This window comes from Antechinus flavipes, chromosome 1 (genome assembly GCF_016432865.1).
Source record: "Antechinus flavipes isolate AdamAnt ecotype Samford, QLD, Australia chromosome 1, AdamAnt_v2, whole genome shotgun sequence".
NCBI lineage: Eukaryota > Metazoa > Chordata > Mammalia > Dasyuromorphia > Dasyuridae > Antechinus > Antechinus flavipes.
The window spans coordinates 481,352,593-481,377,363 of NC_067398.1; the positions used below are offsets into that span (position 1 = coordinate 481,352,593).

Below are 24,771 nucleotides of genomic sequence, written 5' to 3' on the forward strand. Positions count from 1 at the left end.
ATTTTCCAGATCGGCTGTTTTCCCAATGAGGTATTTTATGGTTTCTTCCAGTTTTTCATTTCTTTTAGTTTGTTTGACTGATTGTTGATGTCTCATAGAGTCAATAGCTTCCATTTGCCCAATTTTAATTTTTAATGTATGATTTTCTTCAATTACAGTTTGAATCTCTTTTGTCATTTAATTAATTCTACTTTTCAAGGTGTTGTTTTCTTCAATTAATTTTTATCCTTCCTTTTCCAAGTTGTTCACTCCTCCTTGAATATGATTCATTTCTTTACCCATTTTTTCTTCTCCATCTTTTATTTGTCTTTTTAAATCCCTTATGAGCAATTCCTAGAAGGCTCTTTGAGCTTGAGACCAATTCATGTTCCCCTTTCACATTTCGAATATAGGCATTTTGTCCTCTTCTGAGTTAGTGTTTTAGTCTTCCCATCACTAAAGTAGCTTTTCAAGGCCAAAGTTATTTTCTGTTTCTTGCTCTTTTTTTTCTCTCTTTCTTCCTTTTCCTTATTTTCATGATGTTTTTTGGGGGGAAGAGGGGAAGAGGAACGAGGCAATTGGGTTAAGTGACTTGCCCAAAATCACAGAGCTATAACTGTTAAGTGTCTAAGGGTAGATTTGAACTCAAGTCCTTCTGACTTCTGACAGAGTCAGTGCTCTAGCCACTACACCATCGAATTTGGTGTATTTTTGTGATTTTTTGGTGATTTTTAAGGAAAGGTCTGTTCTTCATCTGGGGGCTCTGTACCAAAATTTTTGTTCAACTTTGAGCCTTGGCTTTCAAGTATAGGAGCCCCTTGTATTTGATATCTTGGTCATAGCCTAACCCAGTCCCATCTATTGTTGCCTGGTTTCCTTGGTTGGCAATTTGTCTTCTATGCTAAGAGAGGGGGCTGCCCCATAGGTCATTCTGTCAAGACCGAGGGCCTTAGCTGCTTAATCAAGCAGCTCTTGATCAAGACTCTCCCACTAGTTTTCTTAGACACTGGCTGATTTGAGTCAAGCATTCCTTTTATCCCATTGAGACTGACCTTTCTTGACACCTTTCCAACCTATTTTGAACTGGAAAGTTGTTTCGTTCCATCTCTTTGTAGGCTTTGTCATTCCAGGCTCTGTTTAGAAGCTTGATTTCATATAGTTTCTGAAAGGAACTGGAGAAAGTTTGAGCAGCTTTCTGGCTTCACTTTGCCATTTTTATAGCAGAGGATATTATAGACAAATGCCACTTGGTCTACCTCTTTGCCTCAATTTCTACCACTCTATTGAAATACACTCCTATACATAGCCAACACATATACCTATGAATTAAATCTATGTGATCCACACACATGTAATCTCAAGAATCCACATATAAAATTTATGGATAGTTTATTTTGAAAAACACCTGAATAGATTATTTTTAAAAGCACTTGTACACAGATATAGATATGTTTAGATTTAATTCATGGATGTGTATGCATAAATATAAATTTAATTTAAGAATTTTTCTAGCAAAATAAATCATTCCCATTATGTCCTCTTTATTGCTGGTAAACTCTAGACTAATCTCATCTGATTTTTAAAAAACAGAGCTTAACAAGATAGTAGGCATAAATGAGTTTCCATTTGTATTGATGGAAACAATATCCACACTAATGAGATGTTAGACTGTACTTAAATAATGTTAGTATACATTCTTAGTTAATAAGCTGGGGTATAGAGGTATTTTTGAAACTAGAAATGGGAACTTAGGAAATCCAGCAAAAGTATTATTAATGGTAAAAATAGTGACAACAATAACTCATTTATGTAATGCTTTACTATTTGCAAAACACTTTCATACTTTATTTTAATTGATTCTTATATCTCTATAAAGTAGATGCTTTTATTACCTCAATTTTATAAATGAGGAAACTGAGGTTTTATACGATTAAGTGACTTAACTAGGGTAACTCAGATAATTGTTAGAGACATGCAAAAAAAGTCTTCCTGATTCCAAGAATAGTACTTCTAGCTGTTATGGCAGCTATATGGCATTGTGACAGTTGTAGTTGTAATTGAGTTAATAATGATGACCATATTTTAAAAGTATAGGCAGCTAGAAGTAGCAAGATGGTGAGGCAGATCACTGGCTTAGCAATCCAGAAAAATCTAAATTTAAATATTTATGAGCTTTGTAACACTGGACAAGTCATTTAACTTTTGTCTCTTTCCTTATCTGTAAAATAGAAATAATATTAGTGCCTACCTTTTGGAGTTGTTGTCAGTATAAAATGAAATAATATTTGTAAAGTGCTTGGCAAACCCTAAAGCACGATATAATGTCAATCATTAATATTATTATTTAAAAAAGCAAAGGATTTGTAATATCATTATATAAGTACTCTCTACACTAACACAGACCAAAATTTCTTAAAATTTAATAGCTGGGGCTTTAAGAGTTGTTGGGGAGAGGAAGGGAGAGAATCATCATGTTATGGCCACCTTGGTTAACTGGATGCACTTATGCAAATTAATTTGACATAAATTTCAACAGATGTCACTGGGTTCATAGATCCTGAACTTTATGATGTACTATCAGAGAAAAGAAATAATAACAATAACAATAATGATGCAATTTTGGACCAGATAAAAGTAAAATTTTTAATGTATAGCAGAGAAAGATAGACTGAAGGCTTCAAATTTAAAAAAGAAGGCCCTATAGAATCAATGGATAACACCAATACGTGAGCATCTATTTTTCTTCAGTGTATGACAGACTGAGATTAAAGATACCAAGAAGCACAGTATGATTAAACATAATAAGAAAGTTACTAAATTTATGAAATCAAAGATGTATAGGATATCTGTTACCAATGCATTCTTTTTCTTTCTTTCTTTCTTTTTTTTTTTTTTGAAGTGAAAAGGAAAGGAGGAGGTGAGAAGGTGAAACGATTTAATTGTTAATTTTTTAAAAATAAGATGTAAAACTTTTTTTAAAAGAACTGAATGTAGAGAATCCTGGAGAATCAACTAAAAAACTATTAGAAGCAATCCACACTTTCAGCAAAGTTGCAAGATACAAAATAAATCCACATAAATCATCAGCATTCTTTTATACATCACTAACAAAATCCAATAGCAAAAGATACAAAGAGAAATTCCACTTAAAATAACTGTCAATCGTATAAAATGTTTGGGAATTTATCTGCCAAGGGAAAGTCAGGAATTATATAAGCAAAAATATGAAACATTTTCCACACAAATAAAATTAGATTTAAGCAATTGCAAAAATATCAAGTGTTCATGGATAATTTGATAAAGATGATAATACTCCCTAAACTAATCTATTTATTTAGTGCTATATCAATCAAACTCCCAAGAAACTATTCTACTGATCTAGAAAAAAATAACAACAAAATTCATCTGGAAGAACAAAAGGTCAAGAATTTCAAATGAATTAATAAAGAGAAAAGCAAATGAAGATGGACTAGCTGTACCAGATATAAAACTATATTATAAAGCAGCGGTCATCAAAAACATTTGATACTGGCTAAAAAATAGAGAAGTTGTCAGTGGAATAAGTGAGGTTCACAGAACAAAATAGTCAATGACTATAACAATCTAGTATCTGATAAACTTTTGGGATAAGAATTCACAACTTGACAAAAACTGCTGGGTAAATTGGAAACTAGAATGACAGAAAGTAATCATAGACCCACACCTAATACCATATACCAAGATAAAGTCAAAATGGGCTCATGATCTAGACATAAAGAATGATATTATGAATAAATTAGAAGAACATAGGATAGTTTACCTCTCAGATTTGTGAAGGAGTAAGAAATCTGTGACCAAGGAAAAACTAGAGATCATTATTGATCACAAAATAATTTTGATTATATTAAGTTAAAAATTTTTGTACAAACAAAACTAAGGCAGACAAGATTAGAAGGGAAGCAATAAACTGGGAAAACATTTTTATGTCCAAAGGATCTGATAAAGGCCTCATTTCTAAAATATATAGAGAATTGACTCAGATTTATAATAGTTCAAGCCATTCTCCAATTGATAAATGGTCAAATGATATGAATAGACAATTTCAGATGAAGAAGTTGAAACTATTTGTAGCCACATGAAAAGGTGCTCCAAATCACTACCAGAGAAATGCAAATTAAGACAAATCTTAGAATATCACTAACACCTGTCATATTGACTAAGATGACAGGAAAAGATAATGACAAATGTTGGAGAGGATGTGGGAAAACTGAGACACTGATAATTGTTGATGGAACTGTGAACAGATCCAACCATTCTGGAGAGCACTTTGGAACTATGCTCAAAAAGTTATCAAACTGTGCATACCCTTGGATCCAGCAGTGTTGCTACAGAGATTATATCCCAAAGAGATCTTAAAGGAGGGACCTGTGCAAAAATGTTTGTGGCAGCTTTTTTTATAGTGGCAAGAAACTGGTAACTGAATGGATGCCCATCAATTGCTAAATAAATTATGATATATGAATGCTATGGAATATTACTGTTCTGTAAGAAATGATCAGCAGAATGATATCAGAGGGGCCTGGAGTGACCTACATGAACTGATGCTAAGTGAAATGAGCAGAACCAGGAGATCATTATATATGGCAACAACAAGACTACACGACAATCAATTCTGATAGACATGGCTCTCTTCAACATTGAGGTGATCCAACCAGTTCCATCTGTACAGCGATGAAGACAGTCATCTACACCCACAAAGAGAATCATGGGAAAGGAGTGTGGAACACAACATAGTATTCTTGCTCTCCCTGTTGTTATTTGCTTGCATTTTGTTTTCTTAGTTTTTCTTTTTCTTTTTTCTTCATCTGATTTTTCTTGTGCAGCAAGATAACTGTATAAATATGTATACATATATTGGATTTAACATGTATTTCAACATATTTAACATGTACTGGACTACCTGCCAGCTAAGGGAGGGAATGGGAAGGAGGGGAAAATTTGAAATAAAAGGTTTTGCAAGGGTCAATGTTGGAAAAATTATCCATGAATATGCTTTGTAAATAAAAAGCTTTAATAAAAAAATAAAATAAAAATTTAATTTAATTTAAAAAAAGAACTGAATGAAAAGATCATGTTCATATTAAAGCAATCGGCACTTTTACAAAAAAAATTCTTAATATACATTTTTGGAATTACAAAATGAACCATAAAAGATTTAGAGTACCCTAATAAAAATGTTAACAAAGCATTAAAGCAGTTATAGAGATACTCAAACTTTCCTTACAAAAAGAAGGAATAAGATTGTTAGATATTTTTAGGGTACATATCAAATCAAAAAGCTAGAGAAATATTTTTGAGATAGACAGACGCCACTTTCACTATACACTTCTAAAAATTGACAATAGCAGCAAACTATTAAATTTGCAAAAGGTGACTCAAAGTGGTATCTGTGGGTAGGAAGAACCTAAGCGATATGTAAATAATAGAGACTGAAGGCTTATATCATTCATATAAAAGCATCCACCAATAACTCAACATAGAGTCATCCAACAAATGGCTGAGTCATACAGATGTTAGTAGAAATAGAGTCTTATTGCTGGAATCTTTACAAACTGCTAACAAATTGCGTTGGGCGCCAAAATGTGGCGTAGCCAAGTGATAAAAGTTCAGATCTTTTATTTTCTCTAATATAGCCTGGTTAGCTTGGCTATATTATCTATCTCCCTGCTTGGTTCCAAGAGCTCCCTCCGAATGTCTCCAAATCCAAAGGTTTTGTCCTTCAGCCTTTGCCTATGCTTTCTTTAGCCTCCAGCCAGTACAAAGATGGAATGAATCTCTTGTCTCCTTCACTTGGGGTTCGGCTAGCTTTCTGGCGAGTCTTTCAGACCAGCTTGGTCTCAGTGGGGGAAGTGCAGGAGCCCAGCCATCACAGTGGTGTGAGATGAAGATGAATCTGGTTGTACTTCTGAGAAAGCCTTCTCAATCTTCCACTGAACTCTCAACTCATAGCTTCTTCCTCTGAAAACTCTTCTTCCGCCAAAAATATTCTGGAATGAATCACTCTTCACTGGCTTACATATGACTCTTCTGAGAGAATGGGATTATGGGTTTTCTCCCATAGTGCTCTCTGGCCCTAAGAGCTTCAAGGGAGGTGTGAATTCACAAAGTTACAAAGTTTACTTTGTGACTCTCCCATACTTGTGAATTCCAATGAGTAAAGGTGTGAACACGAGCATTGTATCAATTAGTCCTACTTAGTACTTTGTGTTTCAGGTTCTGGCCCAAAACATTTTCTTGTAAGATCAGATCAATAATCTATCAACTCTAATGAGTTAGCAGTTTGTAAAGATTCCAACATCTTATAACTCAGGATTTGGTTTTGGCTATCAGAAACACTCAGAAAGTGATCAAAGTAGTTTGTGATTAAAGGAAACAAAGTAGAGAATACACACTACTGCAGGCTATAAAGAGTTTGCACCTACAGAATATCTAGAACAAGGTTCCAGTGCTGTTTCTATTTGAACCTCTTCTAAACTGATGATAGGAATGAGATTATCAAGATGATGATGATGATGATGATGATAAACAACTTACATGTAAACAGATTTAGACTTTACAAAGTGCTTTTATTACAATAATCCTATAAGATAAGGAAAGAGAGATAGACATGTGTGCATATATATATATATGTGTGTATATGAATGTAAAAGACATACATACACAATCTTACGTATTATAGAGAACCAGTTTTATAGCTAGAAAAGAGTCTGGTGAAATGGATGACAGGATCATAGATCTAGGACTGAAAGAGAAGCTACTAATCCAATCTCCTCTAAAAAATTTTATCAATAAGAAAAAAGGAAACCCAGAAGATTCAGTTACACAATTAAGTGGGAGAGGCAGGATCTCAATGGAAGTGCTTGGACTTTAGAGTCAGTGTCCTTTCCCCAAAGAGTTAGCCCTAGAGTTTAGAATACTTGGATTCAAATCCTACCTCTGATCAATTACATGACCATGAACAGTCAATCAATCATTATTCTCTCAGTGACCTAGGATGCTAGTTTATTTACAAATAAACTGCAGATCTGCTTCAGTGGAAGAATTTCCACTATGAGAGGTTCACATCTCTTCTACTCTATCTTCAAATGGAGGTTTTTATGTGAATGTTTTGATTTAGCTCTGACCATAAGCCTAGAAAGTATCTGTCTATGCACAAGAGCTCACATCTAGGTTATTTTATAGTTCAAGAAACTGAAGCAGAAAGAGGTTATAAAAGGGTCATAAAACTAGGAAATCTCTGAGGCCAGATTTGAACTGAAGTAAAGTGTTCTAGACTCTAGACTCAGAACTCATTTCATTTAACAAAACTTGTGTATTTTAATTTCTTTATCTGAAAACATTATTCTGACAATAGTTCATTTGCTTCACCAATGCCAAAAAAGTCCATGATCTAAAAAAAGATTGAGTCCTTCTTTGCTTATAATGATGTTATTCATAAAATAATGATAGGAATGAGATGATCAAAATGATGATAATAAATAGCTCACATGTAAATGGAACTTAGAACTTCACAAAGTGCTTTCAATATGATAAATCTATGACATAAGGTTATTTATGACCTGTAGAGCATGTTATTCATGGAATTTTCTTGGTAAAAATACTACAATGATTTCCTACTCCAGTAGATCAAGGTAAATAGAGGTTTATGACTTGTGATTTGTCCAAAGACTGCTAGTGTCTTGAGACCACGTTTGAACTCAGGTCTTCCTGATTACAGGTCCAGCACTCTATTCATTGAGACACCTACCTGTCTCCTAAGGAAAAGTTAAAGTGTCTTGCCTAAGATCACACATCTAGTCATTTTCTGAAGTCTAATTTCATACAACAATCCATGCTCTAACCACTGAATCATCTTGGTCTTTGCTGTAAACTAATTGTTAAATTTTGCCTGACAACAATATTTAATTTGGCAAGGAATGTAGTGTTGTGTTTTCTTCTTTATTCTGATGTTTTCTTTCATAACCATTGAGAGAAATGGCATTATTGTTAATTTAAGAAGAAGAATAATGTGCAATAAATATTAAAGTTTCTCCATCTTTTAAAAAAGTTTTAACATGACTAAAAAAATTTAAAATATACTTCTTAGAGGAACAAAGTTAATGTTTTATAAGTTTTATATTTAAAAACTATCCTTCAATTTCACCCTCAAAGTCACATATTTTTAGATTAGCTTAACATGACATAAGTTTGACTTTAAAATTTAAAAGAAAAACCATACTATTTAAAAATAAAAATTTAATTTCCATGTTATTTATTTTAAATTACTCTGGTTAGAAGAAAGGGATACAGAAAATGAGGAAATTCCTGAAAGCAAAATATGGGTTGTGGTAAAGAACCATGTTACAAAGTAAAATTAATTTTTAAAAAGATAGAAAGTAGCCATATTTTTCCAAAGACAAAAAAGCTTCACATCCCAAAATTAATTAAGGAAAATATGACATCCAAACCACAGCTTCCTGTTCATCACGGAAGGAAGGAGAACAACAGACCCATAACTATGACTCTGAATTGCTAACTAAAATATTTTATGAGGAAAAATCCAATTTCAGTGGTTTTGCTTCACTGAATTAAATTTTGATTTTTAAAAAAATCTCAACTTAAATTTTATAGTGGTTGATAAAATAATAACGGATTGTGTGTGAGCCAAGAGGAATAAAAACAGCATGGCACCAAACCTTTGCCTTGAAATCCCTACACATTAGAATCCCAAATCATCTGTGATGGCAAGCCCAGCAACAGAGAGGTCCTCAAAGAAATGCACCTTAGTGCCCACAAAACAAAACAATGATCATCGGTACTATCTGAAGTCATCTGGGCTCCAAGTTTGGTAAAGATAAAGATGCAGTACACTCTATTTTTTTTTTACCATCATATTTTTAACTATCCTATAAGACTTGTGGAAATTGTCTAAAATATTAAAATATTATATAGAAATTTTTTAGAGCTCAGAATGGGGTAAAGTCATAAAATAACATTTACACGTATATTACAATTTAATGCTTGAAAAGAACTTTATATACGTCATTTGGTTCTCACAATAATCATGCGATATTAACATATTGTGTAGAAAGCATTTTGCAAACAAAATGCAATTATTTTGATTCCCATTTTACAGATGAGAAAACAGAGACATGAAGTGATCATATGATTACACAGACAGAAAAGATCACATACAAGACTGGTACCCATGACTGGTACCCATTAAGTCTCTACTGATTTAATCCAGTTTTTTGCCTACTCCAATATTATTTTCTATCATCAAAAGGTGCTTTCAGATAATCCAATGATTTTCTCTCTTTGATTTGTTTTCCATTTCACTTGTTTTTCCAGATATTTTACATTTTCTCCTCTCTTTTCATTTTGTTTTATTGTTTCTTGATGTATTTTAGAATCATTAGCTTCCATTTGTCAAATTCTAATTTTTCTTTCCTTTTTTTCCTTTCTTTTTTTAAATAACTTTTTATTGATAGAACCCATGCCAGAGTAATTTTTTTTATAGCATTATCCCTTGCATTCATTTCTGTTCTGATTTTTCCCCTCCCTCCCTTCACCCTCACCCCCAGATGGCAAGCAGTCCTTTACATGTTGAATAGGTTACAGTATATCCTAGATACAATATATGTGTGCAAAACTGAACAGTTTTCTTGTTGCACAGGGAGAATTGAATTCAGAAGATATAAATAACCCAGGAAGAAAAACAAAAATGCAAGCAGTTTATATTCATTTCCCAGTGTTCTTTCGCTGGGTGTAGCTGCTTCTGTCCATCTTTGATCTGAATTAACTCTCTTTATTGAAGAGATCCACTTCCATCAGAATATATCCTCAAACAGTATCGTTGTTGAGGTATATAATGATCTCCTGGTTCTGCTCGTTTCATTTAGCATCAGTTCATGTAAGTCTTGCCAGTCCTCTCTGTATTCATCCTGCTGGTCATTCCTTACAGAACAACAATATTCCATAACATTCATATACCACAATTTACTCAACCATTCTCCAATTGATGGGGATCCTTTCATTTTCCAGCTTCTAGCCACTACAAACAGGGCTGCCACAAACATTTTGGCACATACAGGTCCCTTTCCTTTCTTTAGTATCTCTTTGGGGTATAAGCCCAGTAGAAACACTGCTGGATCAAAGGGTATGCACAGTTTGATAACTTTTTGAGCATAGTTCCAAATTGCTCTCCAGAATGGCTGGATGTAGCGGCGTTGGTGGTATAGTGGTGAGCATAGCTGCCTTCCAGAATGGCTGGATGTGTTCACAATTCCAACAATGTATCAGTGTCCCTGTTTTCCCACATCCCCTCCAACATTCCACCTTATCTTTCCCTGTCATTCTAGCCAATCTGACAGGTGTGTAGTGGTATCTCAGAGTTGTCTTACAAATTCTAATTTTTAAGGAATTATTTTTGTTAGTAGCTTTTGTACCTCCTTTTTCATTTGGTGAATCCTACTTAATTACCTTTCTTGCAAACTTCCAAAGTTGTACTATGATTTAAAAAAAAATCCTTTGATGATTCTGCTGCTCTTCATTTAGTTTTGAGGACTTAGTTTAAACTTATTTAGAGAAGAATTTTGAAGAACTAAAGTGAATATTTGCCTTTACTCTACCTACAATCATGGTTTTGTGCCCCCTGTCTTCCAGCTTCAAACTACTATTCTCTCCTAACAGCCTCTTTCTTTCTTATTTTTTTTTTTCTTTTTGGCTTTTCTTTGTATACTCACTGCTAAAGCACAGAGTCTGGCACAAAATGGAAGATTAATAAATGTCTGTTAACTCACTGACTTTTATAAACAATTATGACAATACCTGTAAAGGATTTTTAAGATTATTTAGCTGCTTTAACCTGCCCAAGAGTTATACCCAATCATTAAACCAAAGCAACTACTATGTGAGGCAAAAGGCAAACCCAGAGGATAAATATCAAAGATAGAATTTGAACTCATGTCCAAATCCAATTCTCTTTTCCATTATATCAGGTTGCTAACTGAAGTAGCTCAATACAAAATCACTATATCAGAGGCTTTCCCAAGATGTGATTATGACATTCAAAGACTACAGTCATAATCACAGCAGTGACTGTCATTATAGCAACTTTAAAAAAAATTTAAATGCAGATATCATAACAAATGATTATACTGTGAAACAGCATTTTAATAAAGTGTCATCACAAAATAAAATTAGGTCTCAACTACCTTCACTACTGAAGATTAGCAGAAAGACAGAGGTCAGTAAATGGCAGATAATCCAAAAAACATTATATCTGGAATGTTTTTATGTACAGTACTCACACTTCAATGTGGATATGTCAGGTGGTATGAAATGTAAGTGGGATTATGAACAAAGCACTTGGCCTAAAGTCAAGAACACCTAAGTTTAAATCTTACTTTAATCAATTATTAGCTATATGACCCTATATACATTACCTAATCTCTGTCTGCCTGAGTTCTCTTTAGCTATAAAACTGATAATAATAGCACTTTGAAAGATCAAAGGATATATTAGTAAAACTCCTGGCACAGCTTTCTGCTTCTCCTCTAATCATGGCTGCACTGATTTTGTTTGTGTAAAACCTTTTTAACTTAATGTAATCAAAATTATCCTTTTTGCATTTCATAATGTTCTCTAGTTCTTCTTTGGCCATAAAATTCTCCCTTCTCCATAAGTTGGAGCACAGTTGTGAGAAGCCTTCAAAGCTAAACAGTTATCTATATTTTATCCTAGTGACAGCAAGGAGCAACTGCAATAGCAGCAGCAATAAGATAGCATTTTCAAGAAGTCTGGCTGAGAAAGGAAATAGATATATTAGGCAACAGTTTAGGAGAAGATGCAAATAGCTTTTTTTTTTTTTTTTTTTAAATGATAAAGAACAAAGTGGAAATGTTTGGTGGAAGTAGGGAAGAAAACTATAAAGGGGTTGAAAATTAAAAAGAATAATTCAGAATGCAAGCTTCTGAAGATGGAAGGGGTAGGATTAAGTACATATGTAAAGGGGTTGGCCTCAGCAAGAAGATGGTTCAAATATTGTCAAAGACTTAGAAAAAGGAGGAGAAAGTGAGAGATGATATTAAGGGATCTGAAATGAAAAGAGAGAAGAGGAAGCTCACACTGATTGTCATTAATGTCCTCAGTAAAGAGAGAAGATGCTTTTCTGGGGGGTAGGGCTGGAAGTGGAGAAGGAAGAGGACATTTACCTTTTTACAGAGTAGAGAAAAGAGAGTTTCCAGGCCTGGGGGATAACCAAAGAAAATACCCAGAGCCAAGAGATAAAGTATCTTGTTTGTGGGACATCCAAGAGGCCATTGTTACTGAATCCAACTATGTTTGTTAAGAAGGAAGGTGTAAGGAGATGAGAAAAGTAGGAGGGGATAAAGGGAAGGATGACATGATGGGACATGTGTATTAGGAAAATCCCTTTAGTAGATGAATGAAAGACAGATTCAAATATAAAGGAGTGTTTTATATATATTCAAATATAAAGGAGTCAGGCTATTGAAGTTATTTCCTTTTCCTCCTCCCTTTCCCTCTCAACCTCTCTCTCTCTTTCTCCCTCTCCCTCTCTGTCTCAGGAAAATCATTCACAATCTTGTGCTTATTTCATAGCATAAGGGAATATAATCAAAAGGGATCACAATAGGATGAACCTATTAAAAGACCTTTAAATATCTCACTTTCTTTTGCACCCATGAAGGCTTTCACTTTTCTTTCTTCTACTAGTGTGTGAATTGCTGCTGATGAAATGTCAATGTGACTAATGCCAGATGGTCCCAAAACCATAAAGCTACCTTCTGTGTTTTCTAGGCAATTGTCTCCTGAAAAGCTACTTAACCATATGTAATTGATATCTCAACAAAGATCTTTATCCATTTACTTCAGGCCATCTGACAACATGTTTTCATTTCTAAAGCCTCTGAATCAAGGAAAACAAATAACCAAATGAATAAAGTCTCCTTAAGTTAACAACAAATTTGCCAAAAAGTATAAAATCAGAAGTCTATTATAAAAGTTGGTCACAAAGGGTAATTTTTAAATCCTTAAATTCTTTGTATGATTGAATTATTATTTTTATTACGAATCCTACAGACTGAAGGATAGGATATATGTTCTATCTTTTTTTTTTAAACTTCTTTTTAATAAAGAATGCTTTAGAATACTCAAGCCCCCACTACAGTGCTGCTTCATTCCTGAAAGTTATTAGGCTTAATAACAAGCAGACCACTGTTTGATCTATGCTGGATGAAAATTGTACTTTCTCCAGTTTCTCCATAATTGCTTTGAGAATCCCCATTTAAAAAATAAAGAGCATAGATGATGTTGATTTCTAATGTGAAGCATAATGAGATCCAATAAAACAAGAACTCCTTTGTTTCCTTGTCAGTAGAAAATTTGGAAAATAATGTTTAAAAAAATTACTTCTACATAGTCATATATCAAACAATTAGTATAACTCTGTCATGCACGCATCTTAGTAGCAGATAGTCCACTTAAAACAGCAAATGTGTGAGCAGACTCCTCAGATGTGCTTATGTTCAGTAAACAACTCACACACACACAAGAATCTCTGACCAAAATAACTCATAAAATTCAAAACATTTCTTTGGGTGACATAGATCTATACTTATATTGACATAAATGGTCATGGGTTGTCAACATAGATATATCAAGTGATTCACCTAGATGAGTCTTTGATCTTTAGAGCTTAACTTGTAAAATTTGAACAATTTACTTTCTTTAGTTGGTAAGTCTGATTCTTATTAACATGAGGAGTAGCAGAGAAGCCAAAGAGTTGAATAAAGATCAATAAGCAAAATGTATAATTTACAAAGAGGATTAAAAATGAATGAGCACTATTCTGGGCCTTATAAACATTAGAACCGATAGTATTCCCACTTGTTACCACAAACAAGAAATGAATTACTTTATTCAACAGATCTTTGAGAAAATGTCTCCCTAAAAACCAAAAATTCAGTGGCCCTAAAAATAGGATCAAAATAATAGAGCAAATACAAAATTAAAGTATTTTTGTTATAATCTTATTCTAGCACAAGTCCACTGTGTCCAAACAGTTACAAGTAAAAGCTCACTCTTGTTGCTATTTACAGATTTAAGGTCTACTTCCTTTTCTCTAAAATTTCTGCCTCCTTGTTCCCTTAATGGTACAGCAAATATCAACAAATCCTATGATTATCTAAGTATATATTCTAGCCAGACAGATAGATGGATAGCTAGATATAGATAAGTTTATAACTATATTGAGAAACTTCCTATCAGCTGATTTCCTATTAGTTCTCCCCACTCTTTCATCCCATAATAATAATAGTTCACATTTATGTGGCACTTTTGAGATTTGTAAAGTAATTCATATAACTTTTTTCATGTGATCCTCACAACAAACTTGTGAAATATATGTTACTATTACTCTTTCTTTCTTTCTTTCTTTCTTTCTTTCTTTCTTTCTTTCTTTCTTTCTTTCTTAGATGAAGAGACTAAAATTCAATTACATTATCCAAGGTCATATAGCTAGTAAGCACTAGAGCCAAGACCTGAGCCCAGTTCTCCCTGTCTCCACATCAAACACTATCTACTCTGTTATAGTGTCTCTCCATAGGAGGAATGGGAGGTAAAAGTGTGTTGACAGATGGTGATTTTCTCATCAATATACTCCCTTGTTCCTTCCAAGATATATTTATATTTTTACTTTAGAAAAGTAATTTCCCCATTCCTTTAGTCTACTATGTATAGCTGAAATGATAACTTAGGTCAACCTATAAAAATACATCAGGAAATAATTAAGCACCAACTATATTCAGAGCAAGCTTAGTATTAGATATTATTGAGTCATTTCAGTAATGTCCAATTCTTTCTAAACCCATTTTGGAATTTATTTGGCAAAGATGCCACCTCCTTCTCCAACTCATTTTACAAATGAGGAACAGGCAAACAGAATTAAGTGAGTGCCCAGCATTATCCAGTTAGTAAGTGTCTGAGAATGAAGTTGAACTTATGAATATGAGTCTTCCTCATTCAAAGCCCAATGCTGCCACTGCAGTTACCTAACTGCATCCCATAATGCTAGACAGTAAAATATAAAAATTAAGACATAGCCCTGATCCTTACAGAACTCATTTTTTTTAAAGTGGATATGTTTTAAAGTTTACCCCCCCAAAAGATATATCTATATATATAAAATTTCTTTTATATGTATTGTTCTCTACTATTACTGAGTCTATTAACATTTATTATCTATTTTATACCAAGTACTAAGCTCAATATTGGGGATACAAATAAAAAAAAAAGGACAGCCTCATCCCTTTATGTGCTTACAATCCAATGGAAGAAGACAATACAAGAAAGGAAAGTGAAAGAAGAAAAAGGAGGGGAGGTACTGAACACATGAACATGATGAATAAATCCAAAAGAATGCAGCCAGTAAGGAGAAAATGAAGAATTGACTGGCTTGGACACTCTCTTTAATGGATACTTTGGGAGGAGCTCTTCACTATCCTCTCAAATCATAGAAGCCAAGGGTGTCCAGAAGTTGAGTTGGGGGAATATGTTACATTATTATAATGTAAATCCCTTCATAGCAAGAGCTATCTTTTTTTTTTAATATATACTGTATTGCCATAATTTGGCTTAACACCTGGCACACAGTCAGCACTTACTAGGCTTTTTCATTCAATTAGCCATACTTTTTTTTTCTTTCTTTCATTCATTTCATTTAAGCCCCAGAAAAAATCCTAGAAGTTGCCTCCTAAGAATTAGATATTTTCCAATTTTCATTTTCCAATTGAGAAAACTAAAGCTCAAAGACTTGAAAAAAAAAAAAAAAAACAACTTTGTGCCCATTTATGCAGCTAGTACATGTAATAGGCAAGATTCAAACTCACATCTTTCCTGATTCCAATCCCATGCATTAATTCTAATCCACTGAGCCAAATACAGATTTAAAATGCAGATCATTTTCTATGGAAAAAATGTACTGTCACAGAAGGCTTACCAGGTCAAGTTCATTAGTGCTACTTTTTAAAGAACTGTTCTTTATCCTAAACCTTAACTATCATGCCTACAGATACAGAAGTTTATGGACCAGTCATGACCTCATCTCTTTAATTTCCTACAACTGTCTTTGTTTACAAATGCCCCACAATAGGCAGTACACAAAAGAGGATTTGCTTAACTGGACATGAAGCACAGTCCAGAAAGAAGCAACGTGGTTTTGCTACCAGAGGTAAAGAGGGGTAAAGTTTAGAAATGTTAACTACAGTTCTGGAAAGCCTTATTACACCTAATTTTCTATTCTTTCCCAAGAATCCAACGGGAAAGAAAATCCATGGGAAAACTAACTGTAATCATTTTATCTGGATATTTATGAGTATGTTTTATTTAACACAAAATTAAGAGATAAGACTTTTGGCAAAATGTTCATGGGATTCAAAACAACCTTCAAAATAATTTAACTCAATCCCTTCAATGTACAGATTAGGAATGTGAGTCTTAGAAGTAAAGCAATTTGCCTGAGATCACTCCAATTTCAAAAATAATATTCTTGCTACACTACCACAGCTAGCTCAGACAGAAGTTTCAAGTAGAGTGGTCTCTCAAAAATTATTTTTATATTTGATCATCCAATATAAATATTTCCTAAGACATCAGAGACTACTATGTATATCTCTGCTATTGTTGTCTCCCTAATTCTATGTGACAGCAGTCTATCCTGATCTAAATTGTAACTAGAATAATGAGTATTCAGATGCTGCCAATCCTAATCACAAATGAAATAGTTAAAAAAAAAAAAAACTGTATAAAAAGCATGTCTTCAGGTTTGTAATGAAAGATCTTGGAGAATACTTCTATAGTGATAGCTTCAGAGATGACTACTTATCAACCACTACTAGGAATTTCATAAAGACTATCCAAAAGCATACTAACATGAGAGCAACCGTTTGGTTTAAAGACTACAAAGAATCTTTTGTTGTACTTAAAAAAATGTAATGTCTTCAATCTAATGCTTAAATGAGGCTTTTAAATTTAATTAATAATCATGGAGACTATGCCAACAGTTTCCTTCCCAAATCATTCTTTTGAGTCTGCTGAGGGGAAAGCAGATTGAGCATGAAGAGTAAAGTAGTACATGTAGGGCAACTGTACAAAAATCAACATGTAGTCCACAAGTATTTATTATCCACTTATCTATGCCATGCATTATACATATAAAAATTACAACACAAAAGTCTTCAATGTTGTAATTTCATTTATTTTATAATTCTAAACATAAGCACTTTCGTCCGTCTTTCCAATGAATGATCCCCTCCCCACAAGAAACAGTTTTTCAATATAGAGAAAGAAATAGCTTAATACTTTAGTAAGATAAAGAAGAACATTATGTGTTTCAAAAAATATTAATTTTTCATTTCAGGTTACAGAACTTGCCCAGGATCACAAATAATCAGCAGATTGAAAGATAGAACGTGAATTTTTTTAGTTTTCATTCAGAACTGATCCACTAGAAACGCTTACCATAATCTCATAAGAATAATATATTTCTACTGAGAATACTGCAGGAAATGACATAATTTACCAGAACAATAAGCGCTATGACACAAACACACAGACTCAGACACATACACCCCCTATCCAGACCACACTTTTTACTACTTAGTCCTTTTCATAAAAATGCACTAAGCACATATCTAAAATGTAAGGACATAGTAAAAAAATTTCCTTTACGAAATTTATACTATTGTGAAACATATTCAACAAACCATTATAATTATCACAAGCAAGCAGAATATTTAACAGAACAAGATCACCTATCCTAAAAATTTTCACACCTACCTCCATTTTCTTCTCCATTACTATTGTTTGCTTCAGCCATTTCAGTGCCATCTAACTCTGATTCACAACCTAAATCCAAAGTTCCATCAGCTGGGCATGAAGATTCTTCTTTCTTACAGTATAAAGAAAAGAAATAGAAAAATAGACAAATTGGCAACTCAAAATATTCATAATATTGTTTTAAATTTGTATTGTAAATTATCACAAGATATTATTTTGAATTTCAAAAGTTAATTATCTTCATTTATAATAATCACTACCCAGAAGGAAAAAAATGAAATAAAATAAAACTGACAATGACATCTGAAACATAACATAAAAGTCTGTATTCTAACATATATATACTCAAAGTAAAATTCGTTGTTTTGTTTTCCTTCTTTTATCTCTTATTTCTTGTGCAAAAATTTTTTTTGTTGTTGTTTAAATATTTGGGGGTTTAATCAGTGACCTCTATGCCCAAGTTATTGTAAGGGAGAAACAAATAAGTAAACTCCTTTCACACATGCACACCCACCCACACACACACACAAACGCACACATGCGCGCACACACACACAAACGCGCACACACACACACACACACACAAAACACCCTGTAATATTTTTTAATTTTAAGATAATGCCTAGAACCTAATATTCAACAACTAAGAAAAAATATCTGCATAACAGACTAAAGTATCTTTTAGCACTTTTTTTTTTTTTTTAATCTTGTTAAGGTAATAAATTATAAATACTATCCATCAACTTTTAAGGAAATATCTTGCCTTTGAAAATTATAAGTAATAATCTTCACAATGATTTTACTCTTTCATAATAAAGGCTGTTAGGGTTTTTTGTTTTGTTTTTTTTTAATAAAGCAATAGGATTTTGCCAAAATAATTCAAGGTAATGTAAATTGTTAATGACAAAGAAAAATCAATGGTGTTGAAATAATTAAGTTCCAGGTATCTTGTATTCCTTTTCAATTATTCTACTGTTATTACAAAATCTACAGATTTAATTACTACTATTTCCCCTGGATCACTCTATTTTCAAATTAAAAAAACAATTGCAATATCTTTTTCATAAACACTTTATCTTAAAGTGGCTTATAATCCAAAACTGTCCCACCTAGAACTCTGAAAAAATAAAAACATTTTAAGAAACAATTTTTTGCCATATGTCAAAACTAAAACAGAGATCCTCTTTTCCTGAAAAATAATGTGTCAACTTATTCTCAATATCAGCTGCTTTTAAAGACATATGAAAACAATTAGGTTTTAGGGTCATTTCCTGTTCACCACACTACTACCCTCTCTCGAGTCTAATTTTGTTTACTCTTCTCTTATAAATTAGTAAAATGTATTCATAATTTGCTATAATTTGCAGAAGAATCCAACTTACTTTAAGAGCATAAAGTCCTGATTTCCCAGGGATTTTGAAGAATGTCCCATCCCCTACTCGAGTGTTGGTGTGAAGCATTGCATTCAGACAGGCTAATGGAGAAGTCCCACTAGAAAATAAAATTTTATAAAAATGAAGCAGTCTGAGGTGGAATGTCTGTAGTAAAACTGTTCACTGTCTCTTTAAAAAAAATCATGCATGCCTTTTTAAATAGCCTCCCAACCCTGAAAACATCTACATTACAATAACAGGCCAGTTTCACCAAAGTTAATCAGATGCATCTGTCCTATAGGCTTCAGGCTAAAAGTCTGTGAATTATAATTATGCTTTTCTTCATACAGCAACCAACATCACATTCTAAAGAAACCGAAGTCCAAACATTTATGTGAAATTATTTCACAAACACCATGAAGCCTCAGTTTTAAAATGTTACAGACAATTTGACGGCTGCACATGAATGATCAAAAACTACTAAGTTCAAGGGCAGCTGTACACTATAGGATGAAAGGCAACAAAAGAACAATAAAAAACTAAAGAACTGATTTGAAATTACAAATATTTAAGTTACTGAGAGGTATTATTTTTTCACATGATGAAGTTTCTATGTCTGCATACATTCTTAAGATATAACTTTTACAGGAGATAGTATATTCTCAATTAAGATGTTTTAAAGAGGAGGTTAAGAAATGAAGCATCTAGTAATTATAATACTAGTCTTATCAGCTAATATGCTCCTTTTATAAAGCTATCAGGTGTCAATATCTGAATTAATTTGAATTTTTTAAAAGCCTTTGGGATAGCAAAATCCCACATTCCAATATCTTAATGAAAATTCACAAATGTGTTTGTACTTCATATATATATATATGTATGTATGTATGTATGTATGTATGTATCAAAAGATCTCAACATCCACATTCTTCCTCAAATATATTTAAGGATATGATGCAAGATAATTTTTTTGGGGGGAAGAGAGGGAACTTGGGCAACAGGAGAAAGAATTGACAAAAGATGGTGTTCTAATTAGCTTCAGACTCTCCAAAGTACTATACATTAAATCAGATTAGGGATTGAAAACTAATGCTGATAATAAAGTCCCTTTAACTTTCCTCAGGAGCTCTATGTTAAGAAACGTTCTGAAAGGAAAAAGTCCCAAATCTATTGAGATTCCCAAGCATGTAATTGTAACCTATCAGTTAAGAAATGCAACTTTGGTATTATACTTAAAGGGCCACCTACAAATAAAATCATCACCTTGTCACAATATGTAACCTGATGTTTACAGATATGATAGAAAAGTTAAAAATTTCCACCTATTTTGGCTAGTAAGTACACATCTGATAACAGTTGTGTATGTATTTACATTCTGGTTAATAGACATGCAATATATTGAAACACTCATTAAAATTATTTTTAGTATAAAGGTCTTTCTTTTACCACAGTTTAAAGTGATTTCAATCAAGTTTGACTCTGTGAAGATAATATTGGAATGGTAACAACTGTACTAACAAGTGATTATTGCAAAAGCTTAACATATATTAATTCATTTCCATCTAACAAGAACACAATACAAAAACCGTAAGAGTAACTTACCCAGAGTACAAATTAAGTTACTAATAAATGAAGTCACAATATGTAGTAATTGTACTTTGTATTTATATATTTCCTTTCTCCATAAAATTCCTAGACATTTTAGCCTTCATCATTCCTCCCAATCAAAAGATCATTTGTGGTTTTTCTTTTTACAGGGCCTGGGCACATCTATGAAAATGAAGTCCTCTCTAGAAATTTCTTTCAATAGAGAAATTTCAGACAAGAAATGTCATGAAATACTTTACCAAATAAAAGAATTTTTCTTCATTAAATCTTTCAGGCAAAATCATGTACAACTTGAAGCTAGCGATGATTATGCCAGATTTTTGGAGTCTCAATATAGTGAAGCTGTCAGAATTACAGGTTTTCAGTAAGAAGTTGCCAGGAAAATACTAACACTACAATTGCAAGTAAATCCAATACATAAAAATGAGAAGGTGCAATATTTTTATTTTTATTTTTAATATGGCTTTATAAAATAATTTACCTGCTTTAAAAATCTAATATGTTGATCTTGCCATTGACTTACAGAGTCATAACAACAGAAATTTCAGACTAATTAAAACAAGAGAAACATATGAAGAATACAAAATAAACAGAAAAAATAAAATAAAAATAAAAACTAAATAAATATCACTCAAAATCACTGTCATTTTCAATGTCTGTAATTCAAGTTGGATATTTAAGAAATCTCTTATTATAATTCCTGCTCCAGATTTATAGTTTGACTGAATAGAAATGTTTTTAATATATCTTGTACAACACTTATACATAACACAGAAAGTCAGCATGAAGCACTTTTAGCATAAGGCTTTCATAAATAAATAGATTCATAAATAAAAATATTTCTTTGGGTTAATATGACTCCAAATAGCACCACAGAGTGGCTTCCAGTTATTTCATAAAGGATACTGCAAATTTCTCAAAAATTTGCCCAAATAAAATTAAATTTTATTTATTTCGCATGCATATGCAAACAAATCATGCATTGTGAACTTTGAGGACAGGTTCAGAGGTGTTATATCAATGATATGATGTTACAATATTAAAAAGACTGAAAATCAGTTTTTTGAGAGAGCTGGATTTAATAAAATTAAAGGAGCATTTATTTATGTTTTTCTCTCCCATGATGAAGAGGCTTTTTATATTTTGGGGTTTTTTTGTTATTGTTGTTATTTTTACTATGGGAACAGTTGGCATTTTCCAATGATTTTAAATTTTCTAATGATATACTTTCAATGATTTGGTTAATGCAAAATAACTTAATTTTTTTTTCAAGTTGCCCATTTACTATTTTTTTTTCCTATCCATCTCCATTTTGCATATCAAAATTCAACACTGATCTGGACTAGACAGTTTTTAGGATCTAAATGATTGAAAAGTCTATTAAAAAATTTAAGGAATTAATTTATTTATATTATTATATATATTATATATACATATATATAATATATATATTATATATATGAGATAGCTGAATTAGCTGAGTTAGTTTTAAGAACTGGATACTCAGCCAGCAACTGTTAAGTGTCAGAGGTCAAATTTGAACTCAGGTCCACCTAAGTTCCTTCCACATCTAGCTACCCCTAGTATGACCCTGGGTAAATCACTTAATCCCAATTGCCTCAACATCAACAACAACAACAACAAAAGAAATGGATACTTAAGAATTGGAACATAAACTGTTGAATAGCAAATTTTTTTTATTTCAAAGTGTTTGACAAAAATGCATCCTAGAATTATGCCCCTACAAACACTTTCTTCTGATAATACTGAATAAACTTCAGTCAAGCCAACAGTAAAATAATGTGATCAATTCTGAAATAATGAAGTTTTGAATGTTTTACAATATTTAATATTATTTTATTGTATTTAAGAAAAATACCTAAACTACACAAGATATTTTCTAATATGATGAACTAGTAGGTGTAAGAAATTCCAAGTTATTAAGAAAATGTTAAAGCGTGGCAAAAAGAGTTTCAAGACAAAATTTATACACTGTGTGAGTGAGTGTGTGTGTGTGTGTGTGTGTGTGTGTGTGTCCTCTTCTCTGTCTAGCTCTTTATAGTACATTGTGGCAAAGCTATACACTGATTATTATAGATTGATCTTCCTACTCCAGTGATTTTCAAACATCTTTGAGGTTGCAAACTCTTCTCTTTATATGTAATACATGTGTACATAAAAGATTATATATTTATACATATATGTGTGCAATGTATTTATACATATGCTCTCCAAGAATCCAGAAGGCTGAAGTTTAAAGACAAGAGAAATTATTGAAATTAATTATGTTCATGTTTCAAAGGTGCCTTTTTTATTAGAAACCATCACACTACTCCATTTTTGCAATGAAACAGTAATGTTGACAATAGAGCACATCTATGCCTTATTTTTCTTTGCTAAACTGAAAAGTGAATTCACGTATCTGGAAAAGCAGATAGGGCAGGTACACGGTCCAAAAGAAATAGGAGAAAATATAATATTCCAAAATACTCATTTGATGTTATCCAACACAGCTAATATAAGACTCTCAACTGAAATCTCTTCCTCATGAATAGTAACATTAAGACAGCAAGAAACAGTTACAGAGGTACCCTAAAAAAATATTAATGGAAACTATTTTAAGTGTCTTTAGTGTAGCTTAAAAAACAAACAAACAAAAACCTTTGGAGAATTTACTATAGGCAAAAGATTCAATTCAATTCAACAAGCATTTAAGCCCCATCCTATGGGGCCAGTCACTGTAAAGTCCAGAAGATTCAATAATAAACTGCAATATCCTAAGTGAAAGATGAGAAGAGCTGTGACCATGTGAATAGAGAGACAAGAAATAAGATAAAATAGTGACTACAGATTTTTATTGACATGACAAATGAACAGATATGGGGATTGAGAGAAAAAAAGTAAAGTCAATGATAACTTTAAGATTATAAACTTAGAAAAGATGGTGGTTCCTACAACAAAAACAGAAGTCTGAAGGGGAGGATTTTATGGGGTAATAGATTTGGAGGTAGAGAGACTTTGGAGATCATAAAGTCCTAGTCCTCTATGGTTACAAAAATCGAAGCATAAAGACACTAAAGTAATTTGCCTAAGGCCCCATAACTAGTTAAGTGTCTGAAGCAGGATCTAAACTCACTTCTTTCTCACTCAAATCCAACCTTCTACCAACTATTCCAAAGGTTCTCAAAGTGCACTTCATAAATCCTGGGGGATCCCAAGAATCTTTCAATATATACTCAAGATCAAAATTAATTCCATAATAATAAAAAAGATATAACATTAAAAATTTTATCTCTTTTCCAATTGCCTATCTGTAAGGCCATTTTCCCCCATATAATTTATCCAAAATAACACATCATAACAGATGGAATACAGAAGTAGGTACAAGAATCCAGCTGCCTTCTAATAAGCCAGACATAATGGAGATTATTTAAAAATTTAAAATGATGTCATCTGTGATTTTTGAAAAGTTATTTTTCATCAAAATGTTTATTTTTAACATGTAATAGGCTATTTTAAATTAAGTTTAAAATTTTATCTATTTTCATTTCTAATGTAATAAATACCAATATATAAAACTCACATAAATTAAAGCTCTCTGGAATCCTTTTTTTTTTTAATAACTTTTTATTGACAGAGCCCAAGCCTGCGTAATTTTTTACAACATTATCCCTTGCACTCATTTCTGTTCCAACTTTTCCCCTCCCTCCCTTCACCCTCTCCCCCAGATGGCAAGCAGTCCTATACAAGTTAAATATGTCACAATGTATCCTAGATACAATATGTGTGTGCAGAACCGAACAGTTTTCTTGTTGCACAAGAAGAATTGGATTCAGAAGGTAAAAATAACCTGGGAAGAAAAACAAAAATGCAAGCAGTTTACATTCATTTCCCAGTGTTCTTTCTTTGGGTGTAGCTGCTTCTGTCCATCATT

General features: G+C 32.5%; 1 protein-coding gene across 1 annotated transcript in view; it reads right to left on the reverse strand.

Annotated features, from left to right (window-relative positions):
* The window catches only part of ASXL3 (ASXL transcriptional regulator 3), a 215,859-nt gene that overhangs the window by 124,767 nt on the left and 66,321 nt on the right, over window positions 1-24,771 (reverse strand). Inside the window, 2 exon segments of the mRNA XM_051970269.1 lie at window positions 17,857-17,968; window positions 19,239-19,347. Of these exon segments, the coding sequence (XP_051826229.1) occupies window positions 17,857-17,968; window positions 19,239-19,347 (221 nt within the window).